This window comes from Myotis nattereri (genome assembly GCF_964212035.1).
Source record: "Myotis nattereri genome assembly, chromosome: 19".
NCBI lineage: Eukaryota > Metazoa > Chordata > Mammalia > Chiroptera > Vespertilionidae > Myotis > Myotis nattereri.
Window position 1 is genome coordinate 6,323,834 of NC_138095.1, and position 17,836 is coordinate 6,341,669.

The 17,836-nt window shown below is 50.5% G+C and overlaps 1 protein-coding gene across 1 annotated transcript in view; it reads left to right on the forward strand.

Moving 5' to 3' along the window:
- The window catches only part of KSR2 (kinase suppressor of ras 2), a gene marked incomplete at its 3' end in the record, with an annotated part of 271,370 nt that overhangs the window by 102,500 nt on the left and 151,034 nt on the right, over positions 1-17,836 (forward strand). Inside the window, exon 4 of the mRNA XM_081113682.1 lies at positions 5,780-6,293. Coding sequence (XP_080969808.1) covers positions 5,780-6,293 — 514 coding nt within the window. The remainder of the gene's footprint in view (positions 1-5,779; positions 6,294-17,836) is intronic.

Here is a 17,836-nt window from a genome sequence, read left to right on the forward strand (position 1 = left end):
TTTCCCAGTTGCATCCTATAGAGAGGGTCTGACTTGTGAAGTTGGTGAACTACTGGGACATTGTTCTTTAAAATGGCTCCTTTCACAGAGGTGACTACAGAGCTGACAGAGGTTTCAAGAATCTTCTGCCATCACTTCTCCTCATTGCACACGTCTCGGCAGGTAGCTGTCCAAACCTTTCCATGAAGATCTGGGGGCATCACACTCTTCCTCACTAGTCTGCTCTGGTGATGTCTAGGCAAAGTTCCTGCTGTGCCTGCCCGTGTGGTTTGCGTTCCCTTCCCTTCCTAATCGATCTTTGCACTTCACTTTGGCTAATGAACTGATCGCTTGGCTTCCTTTCTCTCATTCATTCATTTCTTCATTCGTTCCAACATCTTTGGGTGCCCACTGCGTGCCAGGCATCTGTCTACGTGTGCTCCAGAGCCCAGGCTGGACAAGACCAATGTGATCCACACAGACCTTGCAGTCGATAGGGAGGGGAGGAGAGCAACAGTAAATGGAGAAAACCAGGTGCATACACATCTTAACTTGTGCTCCATGGGAAGGCAGTGACGGAGAATAACAAGCAGTGAGGACCAACCCAGGTAGGCTGGTTAGGGAAGGATGCTGGATGATCGAGCCCAGAGCTAATGTACATAATGAAAGCCCATTTATTTTAGTTTCCTAATTTTATTTGCTATTTTATATCATTACAGTCAGCCTTAGTATAGAGACTCGGTGGGGGGGGGGGGGGCGGGAGCTGGGTTTTCACACTGAGCTCCGTATGAAGACGTGGGCATTGTGGTTGGTGTTCAGGAAGACTGCGTGTCTCATGTGGTTGGAACACTTCTCTCCCTGGGGAAAAGCCATCCACCAGACATTGTTTCCTTGTTAAATCTCAGAGCAAGTGGAGCAAAGGTAACGCTATCGTTCATTAAGAGCCTAATTTGTTCTGCGTTTCACTCTTCTTCCTTTTCAGCGGTTCTCAACCTGTGGGTCATGACCCCTTTGGGGGTCAAACGACCCTTTCACAGGGGTTGCCTAAGACCATCCTGCATATCAGATATTTACATTATGATTCATAACAGTAGCAACATGACAGTTATGAAGTAGCACCGAAAATAATGTTATGGTTGGGGTCACCGCAACATGAGGTGGTAACCCCAAGGTGGTGTATTAAAGGGTCGCGGCATTAGGAAGGTTGAGAACCACTGTTTTACATAATGGGTGTCCTAAAGCATGACGGTGGTTTGGGAGTATCTCCTGGGCGTTTGGAATATTTGTTGCGGGATTCTGGGTCTCCTTTGGAGAATATTGATTTTTGCTTGTTCGTTTGGATTTTTGAAGCCACCAATCTGGTTAGGTTAGACTGCACATCCGTCTTGCCTTCTGTGGGAGGCGGTCCCGGGCCAGATCATTTTTCACAGTTTTCTGTGTGCTTCTTTGGGTTTGTTCAAAGCCAGTGTATCATGGCACACACAGAATTAGGGACCCCCTTCTCCAGCTCTTTTCTTTAGGGGGTATTTTCCCCATTCTCTGGTCCCCTCTTCTGTTCTTCCGGCCCAAAAGATGGGGGCGGGGGGTTTCAATTGGAGTTTAGCTTTCTGTCCCACTGCACAGTCTGAATGACTGATCCTGTCCTTGGGGTGAAATGGTGAGAGAAAGGACAGAAAAAAAACCCGTGGATTTCCCTCACATGATGGTCCACATAATATTGGCCTCATCCCTAAGTGATGGGTGGGTTTTCTCTTGGGACCCTTGGTGCCTGGATGGAGTGCAGTGCTGGTGGGAATGTAGAATGGCTCAGCCACAGTGGGAAACAGTTTGGTGGTTTCTCAGAAGGTTAAACAGGAATGAATATATGGTCCAGCAAGTCTACTTCTAGGTATATACCCCAAAGAACCGAAAAACAGTTGTTCAAACAAATACTTGTATGCAAATGTTCTTAATAGCCAAAAGGTGGGAACAACCTAAATGTCCATGAGCTGATGAATGGATACACAACATGTCATCTAACCACATCATGGAATATTACTCAGCCAAGGGGCGAGAGTCTGATCCAGGATGTAACATGGGTGAACCTTGAAAACACTTTGCAAGGTGACAGAAGCCAGCCAGCCAGCCGGCGTGGCTCAGTGGTTGAACATCAATCCATGAACCAAGAGGTCCCTGTTCAAATCCCAGTCAGGGCACATGCCTGGATTAAGGGCTCAGTCCCCAGTGGGGGGCATGTGGGAGGCAGCTGATGGATGTCTCTCTCTCATAGATGTTTCTATCTATCCTTCTCCCTCCCTCCCTCTCTAAAATAAGTAAAAACATATATTTTTTTAAAGAAGCCATCACGAAAGACCACACATTGTGTGATTACACTTGTCTGAACTATTCAGAATAGGTGAATCTATAGAGACGGGCAGCAGGTTAGTGGTTGCTGGGAGAAAGAGGGAATGGGGAATGACTGCTTGGTAGGTGTGGTCTTTGGGGATTGATGAATATATTTTGAAATTGATAGAGACAACATTGTAAATGTACTAAATGCCACTGAATTCAACACTTTAAAATGGTTAACGTGGACTTCATCTCAATAAAAAATAAATTAGAAAAAAAAGAGCTTTGTTAAAACAGAAAAGCTACCTACCCCAAAGTTAGTGACTAAAGGTTAATCGGGCCAGATCTCGTGGTGGGGAGTAAAATCGCAAATGCCTGTAGAGCAGGACCTGGGAAGGATTACCAGGTCAGAACCCATGGTCTCTGCCCCGTCCCATCTCCCAGGTGACTGACCTGCAAAGGCTGGGGTCAGTACACTTGTTTAGTTCGACTTAGGGACATTCTGAAGGAGGGACAGTGCCCAGAGGGACCCAGGGTTTGGCTGGATGCCAAGCTCATTCATGAGGTCTTAGGTTAAGATTCTGGACAGTGTTGAATTGCTTTGACAACTGTGTGTTTTTCATCTGTCCATACTTACTTCTTTTTGCAATCATACACACTAGAAACTTGAAAATTCTTCCTGGATTTCAGATCTTACCCTTGCAAGGATTATGGCTGAAACCAGTGTCCTATTTGACTTTTGGAGGGCCAGAGCATTGTTTCTGGTGGTGATCTGAAGGCCTGTGGGAAAGTGTTCAGACTTTCCAGGGCTTTCGAGGGAGATGGGGGCTCCCGAGAGAGAGAGCCGTGGTGGTGAGGGGTGCATGCCTGGATTGGAAGCCGCACGCTTACCTGCTGTGTGATCTCGGGCAGTTCAGTGTCTTAGGTAATCCTTTGTTTCCTCCACTGTAAAATGGAGACAGTAGCAGAATTTTCTTCATTGGGGTCTCAGGAGGATAGTGTGAAGTGATGCATATAAAATACTTAGAAGACTATCTGGTACCTAGCAAATGCTCAATAAACAGTAACTATTATTTGTGTGAATAATAATTGTTCTTACTGTGATTTTTTTGCATAACCAGTGACTCTACTAGTATTTAAACATTTTCAAACAGCATCTAAAAGTTCCATTTCTTGCTACAAAATTATGAGGATTAAAGTAAAAACTTACTTTTTTTGTTTCATCAGTACCTTCAGTCTAGTATATTCAACCAACATCTAATTCTCTCTGGAAATCTTGGAGGATTAAACTAACAAGGGCTTTGAAATATTCACAGAAGTCGCAAGCAGTGAAGGTTCTGAACAGTAGTCTCTTAGTCCTGCCTTTGAAGGGCTAAAGCGCATGTGCATCCAAGGCTGGCTCTGAAAGTCTGATGAATTCTGAGTCATGCATTGTCCTGTTTATAGCATTTTAATGGGAAGGGCTGAAGAAGTTAGACATTTGCCTAGACTTTTTGAAATCATTTCCTCCCTTGAAAATGTCTGTTATTTCTTAGTCCCTTCCTAGAGAATATCAAAAGAAAACCCCCTGCATCTTGAAATGTCTTTCATCAATCCCCAGACCTTTCACACCTTAAAAGCTATTCCCTTCTCCCCGCCCAGCTCAAGACTTGAAATGGTTTTGCAGAAATGGATGACAAGATAGCAAGGGTTGCGATTAATAACCCTCCAAACACCTTGGTACACACCTCCCCTATTTAAAATGAAAAATTACCCTTTTCCCCGAGACTCTATTAAAAAGGGGATCAAAAGCAGCAGGGAAGAGTTGATATAATGCAGTCCTTCCGCAGCAGCCTTCGAAGGGAGGAGTGGAGGCCCCGCCAGTGGAGCAGTTGGCAGCGGGACGATGATGAGGCTCTTTGCCTCTTCATCCCCAAACTTCTCATTTTGAAATGGAGGCATGGAGAGGCGAGGATTTGATGGTGATGGGAACTGGGCGGGGTAAAGCCTTTCTTCCTCTCTGCTCATCAGGTCAAGTTAATTTGAAACAACTTCAGGACGGGGATACTTGGGGGCAACTCAGTGCTTCCTTGAATCTAGTGGAGGTGTGTGTGTGTGTGTGTGTGTGTGTGTGTGTGAACAACTGTAGGTGAAGGGCGGCAGTGGGCCCAGCTTACGTATAGGTGGCTACCCTGGAAGAGGTTTTAGCCAAGTCCTATCACTCATTCACACTCATTTATAAAGTGAGTCAATAGCACCTACTTTACAGGGCAGGTAAGGTAAGCACAGTGAATGGCTGGGGAGCAAATTGGATGAGTCCCAGGCACCCAGAATAGATGTCTCCAGCGACCTCAGTCACCTGCCTACGTGCCTGCATCATCGTGCCTGCATCATCGTGCTGGTCCAGGCTCTGAGCTGACGGCTTCACTCACTTTATCTCACTGTGTGCTCCTACTTCACTCTGATATTTGCTCAGATGCCCACTGTCACTTCCTCATTCTCTGCTGACTGAAGGGACTCCCCAGCATTGTTTTGTGTGTGTGTGTGTGTGTGTGTGTGTGTGTGTGTGTGTTTCTGTTCCAAGCCCTGCTTTCTTTCCTATAATTGCACTTATTATCACTGACAATCACAGATAATGTATTGTACATGGCAGCTTATAGATAATACTAGAGGCCCGGTGCACGAAATTCATGCATGGGTAGGGTCCCTAGTGGCTGCCAGCTGCTGGCCAGGGCCTTCCTTTAGTCCATGCCGCCCCCTGGTGGTCAGCGCACGTCATAGCGAGCAAACTCCTGGTCGTTCAAACTCCCAAGGGGACACTTTGCATATTAGGCTTTTATATATATAGATTTTATCTGTGTCATTTATTTGTTTATCCCCTTTTCTCCCCTGTTACTCCACAAAGTATGCAAGCTCTGCAAGGACAGCGACTTCGGCCTTTTTCATTCATTGCTCTGTCCTGGTTCCTAGAATAATGCCTGGTACCTGAGAGGTGTTCACATGTCTATGAAACACTTGGATGAGTGAGTGGATACATTTGACCCTCGTTGCACCCTTCAAAGGAGCCATGATCATTCTCATTTTACAGACCTCAAAACTGAGGCTCAGAGAGGTCAAGTAACTTGCCCAAAGCCACAGAACTGTCACTGTTGGAGCCAGAGTTCTAAGCCAGATCTCTCTGAGTCCCTATCACACATTCTTTGCATTTCACCCAGGGAGGGCAAGAGCTATAGTTAGTGACAATGTCCTAGTGGCTTCTTTGTGGCCTTGGAATGCAGTGTATTATGAAGATAACTTAAAAAATATTTTTACTTTCTTAAACAGGTTTTACGTATGTTAATTGGACAATAAGCTTGTATTCCTTGAGCAAATACAGTGTAGTGTGCATATGCTGTCACATGTGTAGTGTGTATACAGTGTAATGTGCACATAGGCATAAGTACAGGGAGTGTAACACACCTGTTTTGTTCTCTGCTTCTTTGTGACAACTCAGGCGGCAACCTTTCCAAACAAGACTGGACCATCCAGTGGCCCACCACAGAGACGGGGAAGGAGAACAGTCCAGTGTGTGCGCCGGAGCCGACGCCATGGATCCGCACCCACCTCTCCCAGAGCCCCAGGGTGCAGTCCAAGTGCGCCCAGCTGTACTGTCACGCCAGCCCCACCCCTGGGGCCCCTGTGTATACCCAAGTGGACAGGCTCACCGTGGACACCTACCCGGGCCTGTGCCCGCCACTGCCCCTGGAATCAGGCCACCGTTCCCTGCCCCCGTCGCCCCGTCAGCGGCATGCAGTCCGCACACCGCCACGCACCCCCAATATCGTCACCACCGTGACCCCGCCAGGCACGCCACCCATGAGGAGGAAGAACAAGCTGAAGCCCCCAGGGACCCCGCCGCCCTCCTCCCGGAAGCTGATCCACTTGCTCCCGGGGTTCACGGCCCTGCATCGGAGCAAGTCCCACGAATTCCAGCTGGGCCACCGCGTGGACGAGGCCCACACGCCCAAGTGAGTGCATGGTGGGTGCCCTGGGGCAGCTGAGCCCGGGGCTGTGGGAGGGGGGTAGTGGGGGGCTGCCCACCTTGAGGCCCAGGACCTGCCCAACTCAGGGAAGCCTGAATAGACTTATGTTTCCCTCCTCCAGTTGAATGAAAGATCCATGAGAAAACAGAGTGGAATTTTCCAGAAATGACCCTTCTGAATACTATTACTGTCCTAAAGTAGGGGTCTCCAAACTGTAGTTTGGGGGTCAAATATGAATCTCTGGCCACAAAGTCAGGTTCATATGTATTGTCCCTGGCTGCTCTCCCACTGTGATGGCGGCGTAGAGTATGGCCCGCAAAGCCATAGATACTGACCACGGGGCCTTTGCCGGGGAAGTTTGCCCACTTCTGGGGGGTCTACCTTAGTGTTACCCCTAGAAATAGGATGTGAATGTCACAGGCAATATAATGTTTTCTAGTGGCCACATTCAAAAGAGTGAAAATAAACAAGGGCTAGGCATTTCCATAATATGTGTTATGTAGCCCATTATATCAAAACTAGAGGCCCGGTGCACAAAAATTTGTGCACTCGGGGGAGGGGGGTGTTCCTCAGCCTGGCCTGTGCCCTCTCGCAGTCTGGGACCCCTTGGGAGATAACGACCTGCTGGCTTAGGCCTGCTCCCGGGTGGCAGAGGGCAGGCCCAATCCCTAGGTGCAACCCCTGGTCAGCTCAGAGCAGGGCCGATTGGGGAGTTGGGGCGCCACACCCTGTCATGCACAGAGCAGGGCGGATCGGGAGCTTCTGATGCCACCCTCAGTCACACTCAGGGTAGGGCCGATTGGGGGGTTGGGGCACCACCCCCTGTCACACTCAAGGCAGGGTCGATGGGGAGGTTGTGGCGCCACCCCCTGTCACGCACAGAGCAGGGTGGATCAGGGGGTTGGGGCGCTGCCCCCTGTCACGCACAGAGCAGGGCCCATCAGGGGGGTTGGGGCTCCATACCCTGTCATGCACAGCGCAGGGTTGATCAGGGGGTTGGGGAGCTCCCCACTGTCACGCACAGAGCAGGGCCGATCAGGGGGTTGAGGAGCTCCCCCCTGTCACTCACAGAGTAGGGCCGATAGGGGAGTTGGGGCACCACCCCCTGTCACACACAGAGCAGGGCGGATCAGGGGTTGGGGTGCTGCCACTCTCACACTCAGGGCAGGGCCGATGGGGAGGTTATGGCTCTACCCCGTCACACACAGAGCAGGGCCCGTGGGGGGGCGTTGGGGCGCCGCACCCTGTCACACACAGAGCAGGGCCGATCAGGGGGTTGGGGTGCCGCACCCTGTCACACACAGAGCCGCAGGGTGATCAGGGGGTTGGGGAGCTCCCCCCTATCAGGCACAGAGCAGGGCTGATCAGGGGGTTGGGGCGCCTTCCCCTGTCATGAACAGAGCAGGGCGGATAGGGAGGTTGTGGCCCCGCCCCCTGTCACACACAGAGCCGCAGGGCGATCAGGGGGTTTGAGCGCTGCCCCCTGTCATGCTGATCCCGGTGTGGGGAGGCCTCTCGGCTCCACTGATCCCGGTGCTGGGAGGCCTCGCGGCTCCGCTGATCCTGGTGCTGGGAGGCGTATTACCCTTTTACTATATAGGATAGAGGCCTGGTGCATGGGTGGGGGCCAGCTGGTTTGCCCTGAAGGGTGTCCTGGATCAGGGTGGGGGTCCCCACTGGGGTGCCTGGCCAGCCTGGGTGAGGGGATGATGGCTGTTTGCAGCTGATCACACACCCTTCAGGGTGGGGGTCCCCACTGGGGTGCCTGGCCAGTCTGGGTGAGGGGCTGAGGGCTGTTTTCAGGCTGGCGGGTGACTGAAGCTCCCAACTGCTCCATTTTTTTTTTTTTTTTTTCTGGGCCAGCTTTAGCTCTGGCTCCAGCTCTGAGGCCTCTGCTGCTGAAAGCAGGTATCTGGTTTGTTTGGGTTTTATAGTCGAAACACTGTATCAACTCCAGCTCTGAGATCCCGGAGGGCTGAAAGCAGGTTTCTGGGGTTTTGTTTAGCTTCTGTATTTGTAACAATGTTTCAAACTGCAAGCTCAGAGGCCGGCAGTGGCAGGCGGGGAATGTTGGAGTCCTCCGTCACTGAAGCAAGCAAGCCTCATGTTAGCTTCAAGCTGCCTGGCTGCCGGCCTCCATCTTGGCTGGCAGTTAATTTGCATATCGCCCTGATTAGCCAATGGGAAGGTTAGCGGATGTACGGCTAATTACCATGTTTCTCTTTTATTAGATAGGATGTTGTCACTGTAGTGTGGAGTCTGGAGGCATTTTGCTGTCTTTTTTCCCGCCATATGTTTGAAATTCAGTGTACATTTTACGCTTACTGCTGACCTCGATTTGGATTGCCCTCCTTTCAAGTGTGGAATGGCTACACGGGTGAGGGGCTATTGTCCAGGTCAGCCCTAGGCCCACCCTGTGCAAGGGCCATGCTTAGTGTTGTAACTAAGATGCATGTCCTGACCTGCTCAGCTTCCTTGTCCACATGTTAGTCGACCATACACATATGTGGGTTCATTTCTGGGCTCTTGATTCTCTTCCATTGGTCTGTGTGTCTGTCTTCATGCCAGGACCACACTTTAAACATCAGCCTTTCTTTGGACCCCTGTGGGATTTATTGGGCTGAATTGCCCACTTCCTCCTGGTCTGCCAAAATCGATTGGGCCGACCTTCAGTGTTTCTTGATATTTTGTATCAAGATTCAAGTTAAGTTCAGCTTTGCCCATCAGAGTTCTTCTGTTCAGTTTAGCAAGCTCTACACTTCCTCAAGGAAGGCCCTCCGTGGGCACACCTCCCAGGGCTGCCGAGCTTCGTGGCAAGGAGCCAGCAGAGGAGAGTGGTGGAGTGGTCAGTTTGGTGGTGTGGACGATGCCATGTAACTACTTGTCCTGGGACCACGCCACCATATCCATAGGGACATGAGGGCACCTGAACGTTTGATGTTAAAAAAGATGCAAGATAGAGTCAGTGGTGCCTGGACTGTGTGGGCTGGGGGAGTAGGGCTGGAGAGGGATTCTAACCAGGGAGATGAATGAAGGGCTTATAGAGAGACATTAGTTGAGTTGAGTTCTAATAAGTAGACTGATAACAACAGCCAGCATTTACATCCTGGTTCTGCCAGGAAGTAGCCTTGTGACCTTTGACTTAACCTCTCCACGGCTTAGCTTTCTCATCTGTGAACCAAAGGGGTTGGAATACATTCGTGCTTTTAAATCTGCGATCATGCTCACTCATGGATGGCTGTGACCAGCACTCCAAAAAGGAAATGGCCTCGCCTCGCCGGGGTCCTATTGGGATGCATTGCCTGTGGCTGCAAGACCTCCCATGACGCCTCCTTTATGGGCTTTGCTTCCTTCTTTGCCTGACCTCTCCACATTGTCATGCTTCCCGGGACCACCTCCCAAATATACAACTTGTACCCCAAAACCTCTCCCAGGGTCTGGTTTTGGAGGAACCCAAACAAAGATAGGAATAAAGGTAATCATTAATATGATTGCATTCAGCTCTATACATAGCTGTGTGCACACATTTTTACTAAATTAAAAGATTTGTTGGTAGAGCCCCAGCTGGGTTGCTCAATTGGTTGGAGCATCCACCAAAAAAGGTGGTGGGTTTGATTCCAAGTCAGGGCTGATACCTAGGTTTTGGGTTCTGTCCCTGGTTGGGGCACATACAGGAGGCAACCGATCGGTGTTTCCCTACCGTGGACCAGTCACTGGGATACAGAAAGGATTGTGGAGGCAAATCCCCTGGTCAGTGTGAAAGGCACCAGTGTAAGGAAAGATGTCAAGTTTACACATTTGATCACATTTTGGAACAGTCAAGGGTTTCTTTTCCCCTGAGCAGAAGGGAAAGGTGTCAAGGAGAGAAGTAAGTGACATTGGGTGACATTGTAATGGGATCTCCTGGATGCGTTTGAGTAGGCTGGGCAGAGAGGATGGGGAGAAACTCCAGTACCCAGTCTGACCCGATTCAAATGACCAAAGGCAGGCTTGGCACGTCTGGCACGTCTAAGGCCAGCCATTCCTCCTTCTGTTCCAAAGGCAGGCATTTCTCATGGGCTCTGGTGTGCCATCAGAATCCTCCTCAACACAGGGCTCTTGGCAAGTCACTGCCAGTCGGTCAAAACTGGAACGTTCGGTCATCGCATTTCTATCCCTTCCCAAAGCCCTTCATTCTGTTGATTAGAGCCGGGGATTCTTCTCTTGTTGGGTTTGTGACTGAGAATATGAAACAAAGGAAGGTGAGAAAAAGCAGGGGAAGAGTGTATCATCCTTGCGCTGGTAAACAGATTTCCTGGCGGCTGCTGTAGGACACCTGTGGTTTGTTGGTGCTGTGATTATCTTACAGATGGAAGTGTCATCCTACAGGCCCATGTTCATGCAAGCCACGCTGCTGAACCACAGGTGGGATGATGGGTTTGGTGTGACACCGGAGTCTCGAAGACATCGCCGTAGTTACTGTTATTGCCATCCTAGAGGGAAGGGCATTAGAGTCACACTTAGGGTTGCGGTACCTGGGAATAAAAGCACGTCTGCTGTCCGGCACGTCTGCTGTCCAGGAAGCTGCAGGTTTCCTGAGGGACTTCATTCGTGGAGTGGAATTGATGGTCCCTTTTTCTGTCCGGTGGTAATCATGTTGAATCATGTTGAGTTGTGGCTCCCTCTCCTCTGTGAGAAATGGCTCACCTGTCCAAATTTCAAATGACGGACTAGGAAACAGAAGCATGGCTTAAATGAGACTTTTAATAACACTCTAGAGCAGTGGTTCTCAACCTTCTGGCCCTTTAAATACAGTTCCTCATGTTGTGACCCAACCATAAAATTGTTTTCATTGCTACTTCATAACTGTCATGTTGCTACTGTTATGAATCGTAATGTAAATATCTGATATACAGGATGGTCTTAGGCGATCCCTGTGAAAGGGTCGTTCGACCACCAAAGGGGTCGCGGCCCACAGGTTGAGAACCGCTGCTCTAGAGAGGGGACACCCATTTTACAGGATCACACTTGGGGTGAGGAACACAGCCGATTTACTTAGACCCTCCTCCAGTTCCTCATTGGCTGAGCACCATTTGGCCACCTATTTCCTAATAGGTCGCCTAGGTCTTGCTGTCTACCATTGGGTTATTTAAAAAATGGGCTGGGGCTTTCTGTAGTCACCTCCATCTCCCTTTGTCTAGGGCAGTGGTTCTCAACCTGTGGGTCGCAACCCCTTTGGCGGTTGAATGACCCTTTCACAGGGGTCGCCTAAGACCATCCTGCATATCAGATATTTACATTACGATTCGTAATAGTAGCAACATTACAGTTATGAAGTAGCAACGAAAATAATTTTATGGTTGAGGGTCACAACATGAGGAACTGTATTTAAAGGGCCAGAAGGTTGAGAACCACTGGTCTAGGGCAGTGGTCGGCAAACTCATTAGTCAACAGAGCCAAATATCAATAGTACTTCTTCAAAATAGACTCGCCCAGGCTGAAAACCGACTTCTGCACATGGGCCACGAAGTTTCAGTCGCACTGTAGGTGCACCCGCACGTGGTATTTTGTGGAAAAGCCACACTCAAGTGGCCAAAGAGCCGCATGTGGCTTGTGAGCCGCAGTTTGCTGACCACGGGGCTGGGGGAATCTTCCGAGGACATGTGCTATCAGCCAGGTGCACAGCCCTCATCCTCTCTCCCCACCCCCACATCCTGTTTGCTCTCGGGGAAATCCAGCAGCCACCTGACCACATGCTGTTTCTTTTCTATGAGGATAAATCAGAGGCATATTTCTTACCTCCCCCCCACCCCCTCTTTGCCTTGCCACTGGCAGGCGCCAGCCTTCTGGGAGTCACTGTCACTTGGTTGCCAGATTAAATGCCTGAAATCTATTCGCTATAGAGGGTGGTGCCACTTCTGGAAAAGACAAAGAGAAGGCACTGTTCTCTGTCTTGATTTTTGACTTATTTGATAGAATTTGAAACCAACTTCTTAGTGTGATAAATGGGGAGATAGAAACATTCCTCCCAGAGCCAGCCTCTCCACTGTGCATTGGCTCCTGACGGTGGCTTGAGTCATCGGGGGCAGCTGCCCAGCACTTTGATTTAAGATAATGGGGACCGGGATGAGGGCATGATATCAGCGTGGGGTGGAGCAGTCACACGGAGACGGGCAGTACGTGAGGCCTTTGAAAGCCAAGACAGAGGACAGGAACAAGGTTGGGGACAGCTGAGACCCCAGAAATACCTCCAGAAACTGGAGGCTGAGGTGAGGAAACTATTCAAAGCCAAGTGTGTGGCCTCAGCATGCCAGGCGTAAGATGCCACAAGACAGTAGTCACGAAACAGTCACGATTGATTGTTGTTAAATAGGGCACCTCTAGGGTCGCTACTGGGGCAGGGGTGGGTCCTGGGCCCACCTCAGAGTGAAACCGGGCCCCACCTGGCTCTCTGTACCACGTTATACCCGATGGAAGGATTTGATGGTTGAGTCTCTCTCATTCATTCATTCATTCATCATACATTTTTACCAAGTCCTACAGGGATTCTCTGGTGGGCAAATGACCGGCTTCCCAGGAGTTTACAGCGGAGAAGGAAAGAATGCTCAGTGAGGAGACTAGAACAGTAAGGTGTGCGGAGCAGGACAAGGAGGGGTCTACCTTGGAAGCATCAATAAGATTTCGAGTTTGAGTCTGAGTCCCAGTTTGGGAGAGTCTGAGCCCCACCTGTTAGTGAAACTCTCCTCTCTTCTCCCCTGCGTTTGGTCTGGGAGCAGTTATTCCTCCAGTACATACTTGAGGCTCCTTTGTTCGCTGGGCAGGCTCATTCTTGGGCCTTCCCTGCTTGCTGTCTGTCCCAGAGACACAATGCTGCTGTGCAGAGTCCCCCGTGAGGTATCAGCTGCCTGAAGGAGTTGTGCTCTGTTTAGTGGTTTTATTAGGCTCTGCAGTCCAGCAGCAAAAAAATACTCACTGGCTTGTTCATTCATTCTGCAAATTTGCTTTTTTGAGCTTTGACGAGCAGGGTCTGTGTGAGGGGCCTGGAGTTCAGGGTTCAGAGGAGTCAGGCTGAAAACATCAGTTAACTAGTATAACTCAGTGGGGAAAGGCCTGGAGCAGAGAAAGTAAGGCTCGAGCTGCAGGAGCCCGATGAAGATCACGTAGAACATCCCAGGGGGCCGGGGACAGCTTCCTGGAGGACCCGTCCTCTAAGGCGGGTCAGAAAAGTGTCCTGTCAGAAACCAGGGAGTAAATAGCACTGGAGCCGCCCTGCCGCCGCTCTTGCATCCACCCGCCCCGAGGTTGTAAGTGAAACCAGCCGTAAGGGATACGCAAGTGAATGGCACAGTGGTCTTCCAATACAGCCTTTAAAAATATTTTTATTGATTTTTAGAGAGAAAGGAAGGGAGGAGAGAGAGAAACATTGATGGATTGGCTGCCTCCTACACACCCTTACCAGAGATCAAGCCCTGAACCCCGGCATGTGCCCTGACCTGGAATCGAACCAGCAACCTCTCGGTGCATGGGACAGTGCCCAGCCAACTGCGCCACACTGGCCAGGCTCCTCCTGGAAATCTTCATTTATAAAAACAAGTGGGCTGATTCGGCCTTTGGGCCGCTGTAGTTTGCCAGCACTGGACCTAAGAAGGGACCTGCAGAGTGGGTGGGGTTGGCGGGTGAAGAGAGAGGGAAGAGCAGGCGGCAGGAGAACAGCAGGCTGGGCGCTGAACGTGGCCGTGGGCTGGACTCGGAGCCTGAGCGCGCTGTGGAGTGGTGAGGGGTGCAGAGGAGGAGCTGCTGGGCAGTTTGGAGTTTATCCTGAGTCGGTTGGCAGGGGCCTCAGGAAGGGCTCTCTCCTGGAGGGGCGTGACCTGTCACGTGCCATTTTAGATGCGATGCATTTTGGCCTCAAGGCCTCAGTCCAGTTGCTCTGAGCCTTTTTGTTCCTGTTTTCTATTAATTAATTCTTCCAAGTATGCAGTGCTGCCTCCCAGGACGCAGGAGAGTGTGGCTCCGGCCACCCAGCAGGCAGAAGTCAGTGGGGGCTCTGCCGTCTGCTGCTGGCGGGAAGGATGGCACCTTCCAGGACTGCTCCTTCCCCTGCCTGCGTCACCTCCCATGGCCTCCTGACCTGCAGCTGGTGGGGGAGGGCCTGTGGGGACTCCGCAGTTTAACTTGAGTGTGGCCTGGGGCTGTCTGGTGGCTGCTGAGAGCTCTCCAGCTCACCCCCCTCCCCCTCCTGCTTCCCTCAGGCTGGAGGCATTTATCAACCTGGATGAATAGAGGAAGAATAAAACTAGTAACAGCTCTCCAGGCCCTTCCACCACGGCCAGGCTCCCAGGAGAGGTGAGGGGAGCAGGCGAGATGATCTCCTAGGTGCCTTATGGTTTTCAGGAAGTAGTCACCGGGTGGGCGGGCAGGCGTATCTTCCAGTCCTGCTCGGGTCTCAGGGGCACACTTTGTACATGGGAGAGATGACCTTTCAGGGCGGGCTGCTGCCGCAGGCCCAGGGGGAGAAGATGCCTGCGCACCAACCTGGGCTTTAACCCCTGAGCGGGTGGCAAGCAGCCGGGCGGATGGGACCTGTGTCGGGATGCCACCTGAGGTTGGCACCAGCTTGGATTTCACTTCCCAAGATGTTGAGACTTAACATTTTGTTTTCAGTGAATATGGCGGGGACTATCTAAGAAACGCGTTCTTTGCCCAGGGCAGGTACAGGCTCCTTTCCTCACACCCTCTGTTTTGTGGAACTTGAGAATTTGAGGACTGTGCTATGAGGACTTGAGAATTTCCCCATCTTTGGAAGGAGAGCTTTTTGGACAGCAGCTCAGCCCTGGGGGGCGGCTAAGAGGGCTTCGTCCTTGTCCTTGTTCTGATGGCGAAGTTGAGAGAGGCTCTCAGTTAAATTGGCTGTGGTTTTCCTCACACCAAACTGACCCTCCACTCCTTTCCAACTCTGCCTTCATGTTTCTGTTACCATACTGTGGTGCAGTGAATAACAACGGTAGAAACAGCCAACATTTATCGAGTCCTTACCATGCTATGGGCATGGTACCAAACACGTTACATGTGGTATCAACTTCTACAACCTCACGAAGTAGCTGGTATCACCATCTCTCTGTTGTAGTGAAGAAACCTAGTAGGATTACGTCTTCCCAAATCCGGCCCACCACCTGTTTTTGTAAATAAAGATTTATTGGAACAGTGACACTCACTCATAGACTGACGGTCTATTGCCGTCCTTGCAACCGAGACTATGCTTGGTAGAGCCTAAAGGATTAAAGGATTCACTACCTGGCCCTTTCAGAAAATGCCTGAGGAATCCTGTCCTTAGCTGATCGGTGGCAAATGTGATTCAGATCTGACCCAGGGGCAGGACTTAGGACTATGTACCCCAGGTTGTCTCTGTGGTGGTTGTGCCTGTCACTTGTGCACCAGCAGGTTTTGAGTCCCTACTGTGTTTCTGGGTTGTGAGTTCTTTGAGGGTAGGAATGCTGTCTTTCTCTTCTCTGTCCCTTGTGTGCTTAACAGCTCTGGGTACATAGTTGAAGGCTCAGTGAATGTTTGCTGGAGGAATGAGTGAGTGAGTGAATGAATGAATGAATGAATGATTCTCCACCTCAGCATTAGAAACCACCTTCTCCCCCCCCCCCCCCCCCCCCGCCAGGCTATCAGTCTAGTTCTCTATTACAGAATGAACATGAAAGAAGCTACACAGGGAGGGCCCATGTCCAGGTACGCTTGTGTAGAGCAGAAATGGTGACAAGAGACAGTATCCCTGCTGAAGACCTGCTGGGCAGGGTCATGTGGAAGCACCTGGCTGGTGCCAGAGGAAGCGTTCCTTACTGTGCCTTTGGACAAATCTCTTAGAATTGTCCTCTCTCAGAATTCAGATTGTGAACATCACAACACACACCGTATGCAAGCAGTGTTGACCCCTGGCAGGCGCAGCCCTGAGTGTGAATGTGTGGGGCTCCTTCCTGGAGCTGCTGCAAGAGGTCTGCAGGCGAGGGGGGCTCTTCCACTTGCTCAGCTGAGTCCCAGGGACCGGCAGAGCGGCACCACCCTCCTGCAAGGGCTGTCGTGAAGACGATGTCTCCAGTAGGGAACTTCTTTGTGAGCAAGGAATGTAACTCATGTGAAATGTAAAGTTTCCAACTCAATGTCAAGGTGTTGCCTGCATTTCACAAAAGGAAGCCAGCATTTATTGAGCACCAGTTCCTTGCATACCTGCATCTCAGCACCAGTTGGAAATGAAGGAAGCAGTCTTGACCTCTGAACTCTGGACGGCCTGGTGCCAAAGCTAATGATTTTGGCCCCTCCCCGCATTTGCTGTGACCCCTTTGTCCTGGTTCGGCTGTGGGGGAGGGCAGTAGATGACTTAGCCTCAGGCCCCTCCTTCCTTCCTGAGACCTCGTGTGTCTGCAGCTGGCTGGGCCAGGGACCCGGCATCGTATGAGCTGAGAGCTCGGTGCTGTCTGGACCTCCGGGCCGTTATCCACACTCGAGTGTCTCGCGCCCCTGGGAGGCCTTGGGTTGCTCACCAGGCACTGCGGTCTGAGTTCTTCTCAGTTATCCATTTAGGTTTTCAAGAATATTCCCGAAGTGTGGGAGGCGAGGGGCTCGCAGGGAGCCAGAGGACCTCTCAGAAGTTAATGTTCCGTCCTGGCTTATAATGGACAGCAGCTGGGATGTCTGCCTGGGCCAATTTGCTGCGAGCAGCTCTGCACTTGGCCTGCAGTGACGAATTAGTGAGTTTACTTAACCATGGTGAGTGCAGGTGTAAGAAATGACAGAGCTTGCTGCAGGTGGGACAGAGTGGGTCTTCTTCTCACATGACCCCTTTGCCTGCTCCCTCCTTTTTCCTCATCTGCCTCTTGTCATTGTGAGCAGGTCACATGCTTCCCAACGGTCCTCTCTCTTCCCTTTAGCCCAGGGATGGGCAAACTTTTTGACTCGAGGGCCACAATGGGTTCTTAAACTGGACCGGAGGGCCGGAACAAAAGCATGGATGCAGTGTTTGTGTGAACTAATATAAATTAAAAGTAAACATCATTACATAAAAGGGTACCGTCTTTTTTTTTTTTAGTTTTATTCATTTCAAACGGGCCGTAGTTTGCCCACGGCTGCTTTAGCCTCTTTATTGGCAGTTTTTAAAAGCCAGTATTAATTTAATACAATAAAAAACATAGGCTTTAAATTCATTGAATTTTGATAAACATATATGCCTAGGTACCCACAACCCCAGTCAAGATATAAAACAACGTTCTGGCTGGTATGGATCAGTGGTTAGAGTGTTGGCCCACCCACCAAAGGGTTGTAGGTTCAACCGGCCCGGTTGGGGCACCTGCTGGAGGCAGCCAATCGATGTGTCTCTCTCACATCAATGTTTCTCTCTCCCTTTCCCCCTCCTCTTTCTCTTTTCCACTAAAAAAAAAAAAAATCAATGGAAAAAATATCCTTAGGCAAGAATTAACAAAGAAAAGAAAAAAAAGGTATACAATGGGGCCTTGACTTACGAGTTTAATTCGTTCCGTGAAGGAGCTCAT